Raw genomic sequence first — 14,351 nt, forward strand, 5'->3', positions numbered from 1 at the left:
AGAACTTCTAAAAGACAAATCATCATTGGCTTTGGCTGATGAGTCTTCTCTTCCCTGACCCCTCCCCAAACTACTTGTTCAGTCTTTGCAGAGTCAGTGCATTTATTCTGTATGTGTTGTTTCATTTGGCTAAAGATTAGATTCAGAAGCATGCAGTGAAGGAGTTATGAATTAGGAATTGTATAGCCGAGCTACCGTTGGTGGAACTCACCTGTGATCTCAGTGCTTGAGAGGCTGAATCAGGAGCTTGGGAGCAGCACAAGCCCAGTGCTAACCTGGGTTATATCATAAGACCCTGTCTCAGAGAAACAAACTGAAAACAAAACAAAAGAAACCAATTAGCAACATCTGAGACCTTATGATTGGCTTAAGGGAAAGACTGATCACTGTAAGAGAAAAAGAAAGAAATGAAGAATGAAGGAGACAGAGATGCAGAGTAGTGGTAAGCTGGAGGAGCACTGCTGAATGAGAACAGAGAATTAGAGGTCCTTTAGAGTAGAAACATTGAGAGGCTTAAGAAGAAGTTGGTATGTAGGCAGTTTCTAAATTTGCTTTTTTAGAAAACATTTCTGGCATTGTTTGGCCTTCCTTATTAATCTTCCTTATTAATGTTCAAAGCCAGAACAGATTCTCCTGTCAAAAGAACTGTCAAAATAAAAGGTTCTCATTTAAACACATATATGCAGGTGACTTCAAAACATATTACTCGAGCCTCGGATAGTGTGTTACCTCTTCAAGGACAATCTTGCTCAACACCTCTCACTGACTTGCTTGGTTCATTCTCCATAATTAAAGAAGACCTTGTTCATACAGTCACACATCTGCTATCTGCCTGTCACACTTGACTGTAGGGGTCAAAGAAGGAACTAGGAAAAGCAAGAGACTCATTACTAAGTCAGGGGGTGAAAACTTTGCCTGTGGAATGACTAGATTACAGAAATTTTATTTCCTTGCTACTGTGCAGAGACATTTGCCCTGTGAGTCATTTGAAGGTAAAATAAGTACAGAACAAAAAGCCTGACTTGATGGTTAATGAATGAAGGGTTGAGCAAATTAAAATTGTCCCTTGTGTTCCTAAGGCCTATGGGAGAGTTTGGCATATATAATAGACATGCGAAACTGTGTTCAAACAAATTGCTTTAATGAACAAATATAAAGTTATGAGTTGCATTTTCTTTTGCAAACCAACAAAATCCAGAAAATCTTCTCATAGGTATAAAACCACATTCTTTCATTCATTCATTTGTTTTTTCCCTATTAGCCAAACTGGCTCAACTGAGGACAGCAGAGAGAATCGTACCTACTTCATAGAATTCTGAGACATCCAACAAAGGTGACTAACTGAGGTCATTTTCCTCGTGGTCCACATTTGATGTGGGCATTGTCCAAGATTGGCCCAATCTCTTCTCTGGACATTTGATTTGCCACAATTGTGAGAGGACTTTCATCTAGGGATTTACTTTAGCTCGCGAAGTATCTAAATAGAACAAGCAAACTCAAGTGGGTCATTTTCTATACAAGTGCAGAATCCCATCTCCCTTTGGCAATCCATTGAAACACAGAAGTGTGTTTTACACATTCTGATAGAAACATCTATAATAGCCAACTCCAGACTCTTGCCTCTTCCCCCCCCCCCCACTTTATCACCCAAAAGTGTAAGAAAAGAATGCACATTGAAGCTTTTTTCTGTTAGACAAGGTCTCTCTGCTTAAGAACACTTTTGACTACCGGCTCCCTGGTGTATTAAGAGCAAATAGCAAAAATTCCCAGGAATCTTTTACTTCTGTGTGACAGGTAGGTTCATAAAGATAATTGGACATTTTTATGAATGTTTGAGGCTCATATTAAGACACACCCTTCAGTCGGTCAATATTCCCTGCATAATTTCCACAAAAACCACTTACATTAACATAAATACATTCCTAGGTGAGTCATAGAGATACACTAAGAAACGACGAAGGCTGGGACGTTTCCCTCCATGGCCCAGTGTCCCAGCCCCTTCCACATGGTCTGCTGCCTCTGGAGAGTTGTTTTGAGAGTTTGCATTTCTAAACTGCTGCTGGATCACTCCATGCATTTACTCTCCTAGCCATCCTCCGTGAGCAAGGCCCGACTCTCTCTGTCTCATAGCAACTCTTATCAAGGTAATGGACCAAGAATCATTCCCACTTGAAACACAATCCTTCTAAATGAATCATGAGATATGGTTATCTCCATTTTCCCATAATAACCCCAACAAGAGGATTCTCTGGCTATACTCTCAAAAATTTTATTTTATGCCATTTTCCCTTTAATTTTCTATCTACATGTGCCCTCTCTAAGAGGGCTGATGGGTTTTGGTAGCTATTGTTATATTGGTAACTTGTTTTCCTTGGCATACACCTTGTTAAGGGGCACTCATGGATGGCCAGAGAGTTTCCCCAAGGCTGCTAGGTTTCCATGTGGTCAGCCTGAAGGCTGAACATCAGGGACTTGCCTTAGAGGGAGATCGCCAGCCCTGTTCATCTTACATCTTTCCTCCCTTGCCTTTGCTCAGTATAGTATTTAGAAGAAAAGCCCCAAAGCTGTGGTTGCTTCGAAGAATCAGAAATAAATGGTCCTGGGTCATTTTTCACTTTTTGGGGGGGTGGAGTGGCCAGCTTGGAATCTGTTGTTTAATGCTATGTCTTGTTACAATGATGGGGACTTTCATCTCAAGTCTTTAAGGGTTTCTCTTTTTAATTATTTTTTAAAACCTCTCCCCTGCCTTTGGAGGCCTCAGCATACTGAGACAAAGGCCCCTCTGCAGAACTGGAAGCTCTGAGGACCCCTCTTCTCTCACCCCTGTCCCTACTGAGCCTGTCTGATATTTGAGATTATTGCTTCTTTGTGTCTGACTTTCTTTAATTTGTCATTTGAAAAATTCCTCCCTGTATCCAGGCATCTTGACCGTGTTTTGTTCATTTTTTTAACCAGTTCATCCCAACTCCTATTGTTGTCAATCACTTGAGATTTTTTAAAATCTCTGCCTCATCCTTAGCACATACTTCAGAGTCAGTTTCCTGCCTTGGGGGACATTTACTTTTCTTCCTTTCCATCTGCAGGGACATCATTTCTGGCCTACAGATTTTGCTTGTCTCTCTCGATTTCTCGGAAAGGTCAGTGCTGCTGACACCTCTTTGCCTTGGGATATCCCTCCTCCCCGGTTCTTTCCCATATCCTGCACTGTAACTCCCATGAGTCCTCAGCTAGCATCTTTGTCTTGACTGCTTGCAGAGACTATGTCTTTCCCCTCCTCTGCATACTCCCTCTACTCTGGAAATGTCTGAGAAAATGGAAATAGGTCTTCCATTTTTCTGGATAAACATTTTGTGGTGGCAGTCTGACCCTTGCTCTTCTACTGGCTGCTGGCTGTACTTGTGAGTGAGGCTAGTGAACCAGAGAGGAAAGTGCCTGGTTGAGGCATTTTTGAAACTGAAGACTCTCATGGGTAGGTTCCCACTCACCCTTCCATGGAAACTGTAGGTTCTAATGGGTAGAGTTGGGGTGAGTTCTCTCCCGAGAAGCTGCAAAGCATGCTGGTCCTTCATTTTGCTTCCCAGGGAAAACTTTCAGGTTTTATTTCAGCCTGTAAGTGCTCTAGAGTTTCTTTTTCCCATGATTCTCTATTGTAGGTTTTTTCTTTCACCTGTCCTCACTGGCCACAGCTGAAGCTTGATCTCATGCATCCTGTCAATGCATACTCAAAACTTGACGGATGGAGACATCAACAATCAAAGACTTCATTTTATAGTTTATGCTTTCTGTTGTTTGATAAGCCAGGTGTCTCAGAATATACATGGCTTCTGGATAGTTCTATATACTGAAACTTAGTCATCTAAAGTCTTCATTTTTTTAAACATGATTTTCTAGATTGCTAATTTTATTTTATTAGTATTTATTTTTAACTAATTTGTTTGTGTCTATGGTGTACAACACAAAGTTTGGAGCTGTGTGTACACTGTGGAGTAGCTAAATGAAGCTAATTAATATAAGCATTGTCTCACATAATTTCACTTGCGAGGACACGTGAAATCTAGTCTCTGGGCAGTTTCCCTGTGTATGAGCACTGCTGTTCAATGTGGCTCTCATATTCTTTCTATTCCACAGAACCTTTAATCCTTTGACTAAGTGCCCCTTTTCCAGCCTAAGGCAAGTACCATTCTACTCTCTGTGTCTAAGAACTAGACAGTTTTGGATTCCACATACATGTGAAATTTGGTGGCGTGTGTCTTTCTGTGCCTGTCTTGTTTCAGTTAAACTGATATTCTTCAAGTTCATTCACATTGTTGAAAATGACTGTATTTCCTTCATTTTTAGGACTGAGTAGTATTCCATTATAAACATATATTTATATATACACATGGCCCATCAGTTAATGGGAACCTTAATTGCTCCCACCTCTTGGTTATTGTGAATGATGTTTAAAAGAGCAAGAGAGTGCAGATATATAGGTATATATCTAGACAAGCTCGCAGGGTGATGCTATTTGGTCCTATAGTAACTCTGTTTTTCATTTGTATGGGAACCTTCAGATTGTTCTCCATATATGGCTGTACCAATTTTCACTCCTATCAATAGTGTATAAGGATTTTCCCCCCTCATCTATAAGTCTGGTGTATGGTGTGTGTGTGAAGGTCAGGGAGAAAAGTCAAGTGTCATTCCCCAGAGACATGTTTACCTTATTTTGATGCAGACCTGGAATGTTTCAGGCATTCTAGGCTGGCTGGCAACGAGACCCAGGGATAGTCTTGCACCCTCCCTCCAGCACTAAGATTACAGATACGCCACCACATCCAGCTTAGACTTACTGACTGGGCCATCTCGGAAGCCTCATCTGATATTTTATTGACTTGTTAGTCATTTAGCTTCCTTTACACAGGTTATGGCTGACCATCTTACGGGCTTTGAAATGATAAGTGTGAATGGGAAGATTTTTGCATGTCCATGTGTCACCCTTTGCTGTGAGACCAAGGGACACTTGTCCCTCTCTCACTGTGGAACTTGGAAGAAGTCCAGATCTACAGATGCTCAAGTTTCTTGTGTACAGTGGTGTACAGTGTGTACAGTGGTTCATGTAACCTAGCCATAGTCTCTCCCATTCTGTGCCATCTTCAGAGTGGGTAAGATGCAGGTGCAGATGCAGATGCAGATGCTCTCAATGTAAGTGGTTACTGTACTCTATTGTCTAGGGGGAAATGATCAGGAGATGAACCTCACGCTCAGCACAGAAGTTCCCATTACAGGCCGACAATACAGTCGAGGGTTGATCAGGTCTGCAGGTATAAGAACCATAGGTGTGGAGGGCTGACTATAGTCTGTAGTTGAGCAGTCCTACTGGGTCTTGCACACTCGAGGACCTTTTCAACTTCCATCTCTTGATAGTTCCTTGAGACAGAAACGGTTAGCACTGGCATGCTTGCAAGCCCGTCTAGCCTGGGTTTCCCTTCCTTCCCTTCAGCTCTTTAGAAGACCATTTCAATTCTATCTGCACTCACTGTGTACTTCCTTCCTAAGAGCGGCACAGAGCTCGCCCACCATCATTCTGACCACTTCTCCAGGAATGCTGCCTGCCTTCCAAGTTACTCCAGAGCAGTGAGTTTGCAGCACAGTAGCAAGGCCCTCTCTTGCTCTGTCATCTGCTTCCTGGTAACTTGTCATTATAAAAGAAGGCCTCATGTACTGTGCTATTCTTCTTCTTTTTTTTTTTTTTTTTTTTTTTTATTTACCCCATACTCTGCCTTGGCGTATAGATTCCTTTTTGGATTTCCAGTCGTATACCGACGACTTTGCCTCTGAGTTCACTCATGAACAAGAGTTACTCTCAAAGTCACATAGTCAGTAAACAGTGTCACCAAGCGTCAAACCCAGGCAGTCAGATTCCAGCATCTGAAGCACTTTCTTTTAAAAGTTTGCAACTTTCGAGATTTTACCGCATGCCAGTTTCAGGGCTTTCTTGCGTATTACACGTATGTGAGTCCCCCAAATGCAGGAGTATTCACGTAATCAGCCTATTCCAGATCATGTGCTTCATGAAAGATCAAGTAGCATCAGAAATATAGGGTTCATTTTTTAAATACAATTGATCTTACCTCTGTTGATTTTAAATGCCTTCTTAATTTGGGACCCCATTTTCTAGCTATTTTGTACATTTTGTTTTCAAGACAGCTAAATGTTAAATGTTTATTCATTGTTTTATTAAATGCTTTATGCTGACCTCCTGGACCTTCTCAGACTCCGTTTGCCAATTTCCTTTTACACAAAGAGAACTTTTCGTTCTGGAGGATAAGTTTTCCTTAAGGTGTACAGTGCAGCGTGGGTCATTGAGCTCTTCATTTCTCCCAAGGCTTCTGAAAAACAGACTTCCAATTTTAGAGAGGAGAAACTTCCAGAACATGCTATGAGCAGATTCACTCTCAAGTCCTGCTCCTTCCCCCATGACTAAAGGGCAAATGGACCACATTTGAAGAGAGTAAGCGGCTGAACAAGGCTCCCCACAAGGGGATTCCGAGGTGCGCTGAGAGTCACATTGATATGATAGTTGGAGGAGCTAGTCATGACAGGATGTCACGTCTCACAGTGGGAGTCGTGGGCTGGTCTGCCTGCTAAACTACTCCTCTGATCTATGACTGACTCTGCTTCCTTTAAGAACTTGTTTTTTCCATGCCTCATGTGTTTCTCAGCCTCAGCCTTGAGAGCATTTCATGGATTTAGATTAATCTTGCCTTACTGTAATGTCAACGCTAGCTTCTTAGTTATATCATCCATTTCTGGAACTTCCAGTGCATCTGTTCCTTTGAAAACTAAATTCATTGCCTGAGTCTGATTTTTCTCCTTGATATTAGTGTAGAACTTTGAAAAGAAGCTCTGGCAACAACTTACAAGGACTTCAGACAACTGAGAGGGATTCCTTTATGTCAGACAGGTGACAAGAGTCTGCCTTCAGAGTGCACACGGATCTGTGCTGGCACATAGGTTGATGGAAAGCTTATTTATTCACTGGATCACCAAGCACTAGAGGTAATGAAAAACCCATAGGTACCACATCATCATACAGTGAGCAGGATTCAGCCAGGATTCTGTGATGTAGTGTGATATAATGGGAACAAAGAAATGCATAAATTTTGCTTAGTTTAGGAGAGGTAGTGTTTATACTGAGTTGCTCCCATTGAAAGGGGAAGCGAGTTCATTCTGATGAAGGTGTCAGCATAGACTTTCACCAACCTCTCATAACATGGTATAGATAATTTCAGTTTCGTGGCAATCATTATTCCCCAAGAAGCTCTCAGAGTTCAGACTCAGACTCTCAAACCTAGAGCATATATATATTTGTACAGTAGGAAGGACATTGAGATTATGCCTCTGGGTTTAGTGGCCACTGTGCTCCTTCCCATACCCTAAACACACCATATCACACACACACACACACACACACACACCACCACCACCACCACCACCACACCCCCACATACACACACACTCCTACACCTGAGGGCTGAGTTGAGCATCTGAGAAAATGCACCATTTCTAGCCTCTTCCAGGTACTTTGGAACAAGTTCCATGTATCTCCAGGTAATAATGATTGGCTGGAAATAACAGGGTAGCCATGGAGAAGGGGCTGCAGGAGTTAAGAAAAGCTCCTCATGGGAAAATGTGGGAGACTTGAGAAGGGAGAGCTGTTAAGCCTTTAGTTTCTCAGTTTCTGAGCTGAACTTTTGCTCACAGCAGGTGAGCACAGGCTCTCTCCCACATGCAGGCTCCCTCCCCTGCCGCTGTGCAGTCTGTTAAGTAAACAGAGACATTACACTGAGAAAGGAACATTTCTCTATTTTGGCTGTGAGTTGTTATTTTTAAGCTTCATCCTCCAAACATTTCCCCCATCTTTGTTTATTCTTTTCACTAGAAAGAAGATGTACTACTTTTAAAAAATTCAACCATGGAACAAGAACAACCTACTTTGTCTGTGACTACCAGTCCCACTCCCAGAGTCCAGAAGCAAAGCTTTCAACAGTTCTCTGCTCATAGGGAACAGCTGATCATCCAGATTTCTAGTCAGAGCAAATGCATGTGGCACTACTGATACTCAGATTCAATGTCCAACCACTCTCTTGAAGATACATCTCTCTGTCAATATGTCTCTACCAGATACTTAAAGGCTGTCCCTTGTGTGCAGACACTCCATTGCATGGGAAAACCAAATAAACTTAGTTGGAGAATACTAAACCACTTGCTTGAATACTAATACGGGTTGTATCTGGGAAACTTGCTATTGTGTGTAGAGGCTCTCTATACCTTCTAAGGGAATATATCCATTTCATTGTATTTATCTTTTTCTTTGTCATCTTGCTTCCATTCTTGATACATTATCAATACTTGTGCCTCGTGCCTCTCTTGTCCTACTTATTCTGATATCTAAGCCAATTGGTGGTACAAAATAGTTACTTAGTAAACCTTGTGGGATGAGTTAAAATAGAACAAGAAGGGAAAAATAAAAGGAACTGTGTCATTGGTGGTCTTTCCTCTGGTTGGTAGAGGGGTGTGTGGTTGCCTTACCAGTTTGGGTCTAAATTCCCTGATGTGAAACATGAGAAAAAGTAGCACATTAACCTTGCTGGTTATGTCCTTGAAAGTATCTTGTGTGTTTCGGTCAGTGTGAATAAAGGTGTTTTGATTAGTCAGTGATACTAATAATCATTTGCTGCCTGGAAGAAAAATAGTAAGCACAATCCTGTCTTATCAGTCACACCACAGTAAGTCCCAAAGGCTGGTGGCACAACTCTGTGAACATAGGACAATCTGATGAATTCTGTTCCGTCAATGCATGAGTGTAAGGTATGCAGTTATATCTCAATGGAGTTGCCAGAAGAATGAATGTATCTCAGATCAAAGATTAAAACAAAAAGTATGGAACTTCTTTTGTAGAAGTAAGTGTATGAGAATTTTCATATGCTACCCAATGGAGAGTGATCCTCTCAAACAAAAGATGCTATTCTAGAACCACAAATGGAAAGTTGATGCACAATAAGTATTTTGTAGGAAAAAATGCCTAGAACAAAATTAAAAGAAGTATACAACAAACCATGATAAATACTTCTAACACAAAATAAATATACAAAGAGTTCTTAATAATCAATATGAATATGACCAGTACTCCTATGGGAAAATATAGGCAAAGGATAAGAAGAGGAATGTGAGAGAAAATTTTCTTGCTAATTTCATGGAGCAGCTAGTTTCGCTCAGTAGTAAAACATGTTTTTAATATGTGAGATACCTACATATAAGCCTCCAGGATAAATAAAAGGAAAAAATGTTTTCTCTCTATTTTTGTATTTATAGATACAAAATGTTGACTGTTATATTTAAGTAGTTCACCAAAATTAATAATATACATGTCCTTTTGTGTAGGATTTTATCCCATGTCTCCTCCTCAAGTCCAATGTACCACCCTGTGACCTTTCATGTTCAGGTCTGTCTCTCCTCCAATCCTGCATTCTTACTTCCTGATGGAAGCCTGCCTCTCCGAGGATGAACTTGATCAGCCCAGGCCATAGCTGTTGGAGCTTCCCTGGTCCTCAAGACACATCAGGAGGAAGCACTGTATATTCATAAAGAGCATCGTAGAACACCACCCCTATAGCAAGTGCAGTGTCTAGAATATTAGCCGGTTTACAGTCACACCCAAACCTCAAGCATCTCTGTAAGCCACAGATCTCCACATTCAACACAACAGACTTGGCCATTGAACACCAGAGCTCTTGTAATAATTTTAAGGCTTTGTTGATTTAAAAAAAAAACATTTTTCTGCCTTGCTTTCTCAAATGTAAATCAATGTTCACACTTGCTGCAATAAAACGAGATGCCAATGGTTGGCCTCAGATTTGAGGCTGGGGGAGTTTTATGATGTGAACCTTACATCTTGTGGAGGTTTTCTATGCTTTAATGCTTTTAAACATTTGTCATTATAGGAATCAAGGTAAATGTGTAGAAGGCATGGTGGAGATCTTTGACATGTTGCTGGCTACGTCAAGTCGATTCCGCATGATGAACCTGCAGGGAGAAGAGTTTGTGTGCCTCAAATCAATCATTTTGCTTAATTCTGGTGAGTTACCAACCTGGGGGAATTTAATGCCAGGTTCTAGGGAGAAACGTTTACTTGTAATTTTTTTCAACTAGATCCAGTTTACACGATATAAGTTTAATGTTATACTTCGAATGAAATGACTCATTTCAAATAACATTTCATCGCTCAATTAGATACCAGAACCATATTGATCCAATGTGGGGTATGAAAAATATGATTGACATTAGTTCCTGATCGTTTATTGATATATTTTCATCCTTGCACAGCTATGGGACTGCTTTTCTGTAGATAGTTGAACACATTAAAATGGACCTAGACCAACGGATGGTCCTTGCAAGTTATGACATGGGCCCTGGATGCACAGCTCAGCTGTGGAGTATGCAATTACCATGCTCAAGGATCTGGGTTCGAAGCCTAGCACTGATAAGAAAAATAATGTCATCAAGATCTCCTGGTCAGAGCTGACTGGTTAAAGATTAACTTGGCTTAAAGAGTTAGATAAAACAAAGCAGTCCTCAAATGATGGAACAAGGAACCCAGTGGACAATGCTTCTGAACTTGCATCTCATTTTGTCTGAGTGGCTCATGATCCTCAGCTACTGAGTGGCTAAGAGTCACTGAAATTTTGTTTAGATGCTTTCTTTCTTCCCTTCCCTCTCCTCCCCTCACCACCTGTACCTCCCCTCCCTTCTGCTCCCCTCTCTTCCTCTCTCTTTGTCCTCTGTAGTGAGGTTGGCTGTTAGGTTACCCAGACAGGAATTGTGGCTCAGCCTCAGTAGGCACTCTCACCCTTCCAGCCCTTCTAAGCACCAGACATCCAGATCTGCAACCACAGGCACACTAAGCTCAAACCCCATGTCTGCTGCACAGCAGACACCCTTAACCAAGGACCTTTGTCCTGCAGCCCCAATTTGTTGTATCTCAATGCCACCCTTGAGTAGAAATCACAGGTCTTCTCAAATCTTGGCCTGATTCAGTTCCCTACCCCATCATGTTTAGTCTCTGATTTCTTAAGTGCAGAGCATTAACATGGTCACACTCAGAGAGTATCAGTCTGTCTCCTCCTCACGACCTCAAGACCCTTCCCATCTCCACCAAATGACAGTTCCCCACCGACTCTAGATAGCCGTATTCCTCAACAGTTACCATGGCAATCATCTTCCCTTATCAACCGAGAAATGGAAATTGGTACTATTACACTAGGCAAGGCCTGAATTGGGGAGCGAAGTTCCATGATAAAATAATACGAGGCGATGGGCACTCAGGAAGTGATTACACTCCATTCAAGTTTCTAGTCCCACTCACATGCATTGTGCTTCTTCATTTGAGTCATTTGTCCCGCATGTTGAAGGATCCAGATCCCACAATGGCTCTTTATTGGATGTCAGTTCTGGGAGTACAGCCACTCGCCTACACAGCGCCAGGTCCCGATCCTACTCCTTCTTCAGTGGAGGGCTGGCATGTGTGGATAGCCTGCATGTGGGCAATCTGTTAACTTCAGGGACAGCATGCTTAACAAGTGTTGGAAACTTTATTATTATTATTATTATTATTATTATTATTATTATTGTTATTGTTATTGTTATTGTTATTATTGTTATTGTTATTATTATTATTATCCCCACTCTAATCAGAAAAGAATAACCCAGACAGGAAGTAAGAGTTGTAAAATGAGCCCAGCAGATGCTTGTGGACATGGAAACTGTGTCGTACATAACTGCATAGCTTTTTCCTGCAGTTTTGTTTTTCCTGTTCTTACAACAGTATAATATATTTTTTAATATTATGCAAGAAATTAAAGGCAGAACTCTAGATTTGTGAGCTCTGAATTTTTACAACTCGTTGTATTTCTGCAGAACTGGGTTCCCAGTTTAATCTTTGTGACATTAGATAGGCCTTCACACACTGTCATTGTCCCTTCCGTCTGTCTCCGAAGCTCTGTGCCCATGCTTATTCTTAAAGGGGTGAGACCCTGTTGGCAGTCAGGGCCTCTGTGCTTACTTTTGTTCTTAAAGGGGTGGGCCACTGTTTGGAAATAAAAGCCTCTGCATATCGCAGGGTTGACAGGTATATTTTCGCGGGATGGTGGGTCACAGCTTGTCTGTGCCATCAAGGACTATACTGCTGGCTCAGGAGAGCTGTAACAAAAACAGAAGCAGCTGACCAGCTTATGCAGACAAAACCACTCTTCTCACCACAAAAGTGAGCTGTGCTCTAGGAAGACAGGTCTGTGCCTCACACAGTTCCTAGTGTCTGCTATTGTTCATGGAAAAGCAGAGAGAAAGAGAACGAAACACAATGGGCCAGTACTAGGAAATAAAGAGAAATAAAAGTAGGATAAAAAGAAATCTGTCATGGGAAGGTTACTGCCAACACCCCACCCCCAACACACACACACAGAAACACATACAGACACACACAGGGACACACATGGACTCACACACACACACACACACACACGGGCACACACACGGGCACAAATCATGGATACAGACACACATGGACTCTCTCTCTCTCTCTCTCTCTCATACACACACACACACACACACACACACACACACACACACACACATACACACATATACCTGAAGGAGTTCTAGATGTTTCTATACCCTTAACCAACTCACTACTTTTGAGATAGGACAGCTTCCAACTTATCTTGAGACAAAGCCACACAGGCTTCGATTCAGGGAACCTGCTTAGATCCCTTGCCTTCCCTGGCTAAGCCTGGGGCTTGGGAGGAAGCTCATATTTCAGTCTGAGTCTCTGAAGGCCAGTTCTGAGAAAGTTGCTCATAGTGGCCTTGGTTTTGAGGCAGAATCAGGAGAAATGAAGGGTTTCTTTGAGGGCCTGCTCAGAATGTCTTTCTAGAAGCCACAAGAGGATCTCCAAAGGCCAGAATTTCCACAGACAATCTCTTCACAACTGTTTGGAAGGCATTTAGCACAATTTCTGTGTGAGTTGGAATGATGTATTTGCTTACCAAAGCTCAAGATCATCCACAGGACAACCACAGAGTCCACATCAAAGGAGAGAGGTGGTCTTTGTTGATCCAGACTGGCCTTAACAAAAAAAGGAAAAAAAAAGGAAAGAAAGGAAAAGAAAAAAAATAGCAACAAGGCTTTCTGAGGCTGGAGAAAGTTCAAGAGGAGGCCTAGGAGGAAGCAAACAGATGTGTTCAGGGCAGGGGTCTGAGGAGGAGTGGAAGTGAGGGGAGAGGTGGACATTCCAGCCACAAAAGGGTGCCGAAGGACATATACTAGACCTGGCCACATGTTTTCTCTTGTCCAGGGTGACCTCAGTTCTTCACACTCATTCAGACATGCCTACTTCCTAGAGACTAGCTCCCTATTGTATCCTCCTTTTCTTGACTTCTTAGTAGCATATGGTCTAGCATTTCAAGAGCCTGTTGATTTTAATATTTTTACTCAAAAAATTTTGCTCATTTTCTCAGTAATTCTATATTTATTGCAGTCTCACTAGGATCTTTATACCAAACATATCCAAATGAATGTTCGTGTGTGTGTGTGTGTGTGTGTGTGTGTGTGTGTGTGTGTGTGTATGTGTTGTGTGTTCTTTCTGTAACTGGAATCATTCTTTTCTTCTTTATATGTGTATTTCCCAACTTCTCTAAGTGGTTCATTGTTCATTTTGTGTTGCTCAAGGTCTTGGGGCCACATACTGTAAAGAGACATTGCTTCATTCAATTCTTTAATAGAAGTGTTGGTGGACATTGCTGGGGAAAGAGCTGGAAAAGCTTTATCATGGTAGTGTCTCCTTCTCACTTTGAAGTACCTGCCTTCCCTGTGGACTTTCTAAGCACCTTGGTTTATATGGATGTCAACAGATCATGGAGCGGGGTAGCCTCAGTCAATGAAAGCAGCCATTGTCAAAGAGTCTGGCTTCAGTTGAGTAGACCTCAGCTTTGCATAACCCAGTGTTTTAGTTTAAAGTTCCCCAAGTAGGCCCCCAAAGAAGTGGATTCAGGCTAATAGTTACAGGAGCTGTAGTTGCTATATAAAGATTTTGTTAATTACACTGCTTATTTACCTGTTAGAAGGACCTTGAGCTGGTGGGTTTGACCTTATGTTGACAGACCACAGTGGCAAAACTGAAGGATCACAGCTCGGCACTTGCTTATGTATTGTCTTTTTAGCCTCATGCTCCTTCCAAATCCACTCCTGGGCAGACTGCTCCTTTGTCACTGAGTGTTTCCCAAGCCTCAGGAAATTCATGGATTAAAGCTTTGTGT

General features: G+C 41.8%; 1 protein-coding gene across 11 annotated transcripts in view; it reads left to right on the forward strand.

Moving 5' to 3' along the window:
• Esr1 (estrogen receptor 1) overlaps positions 1 to 14,351 on the forward strand; it is a 392,770-nt gene that overhangs the window by 349,043 nt on the left and 29,376 nt on the right. For 8 of the 11 annotated variants that reach the window (XM_039101033.2, XM_039101029.2, XM_017588795.3 and 5 more), the window contains 1 exon segment: positions 9,984 to 10,117. In XM_039101033.2, coding sequence (XP_038956961.1) covers positions 9,984 to 10,117 — 134 coding nt within the window. 11 annotated transcript variants of the gene reach the window in all.

Source organism: Rattus norvegicus, chromosome 1, assembly GCF_036323735.1.
Source record: "Rattus norvegicus strain BN/NHsdMcwi chromosome 1, GRCr8, whole genome shotgun sequence".
Taxonomy (NCBI): domain Eukaryota; kingdom Metazoa; phylum Chordata; class Mammalia; order Rodentia; family Muridae; genus Rattus; species Rattus norvegicus.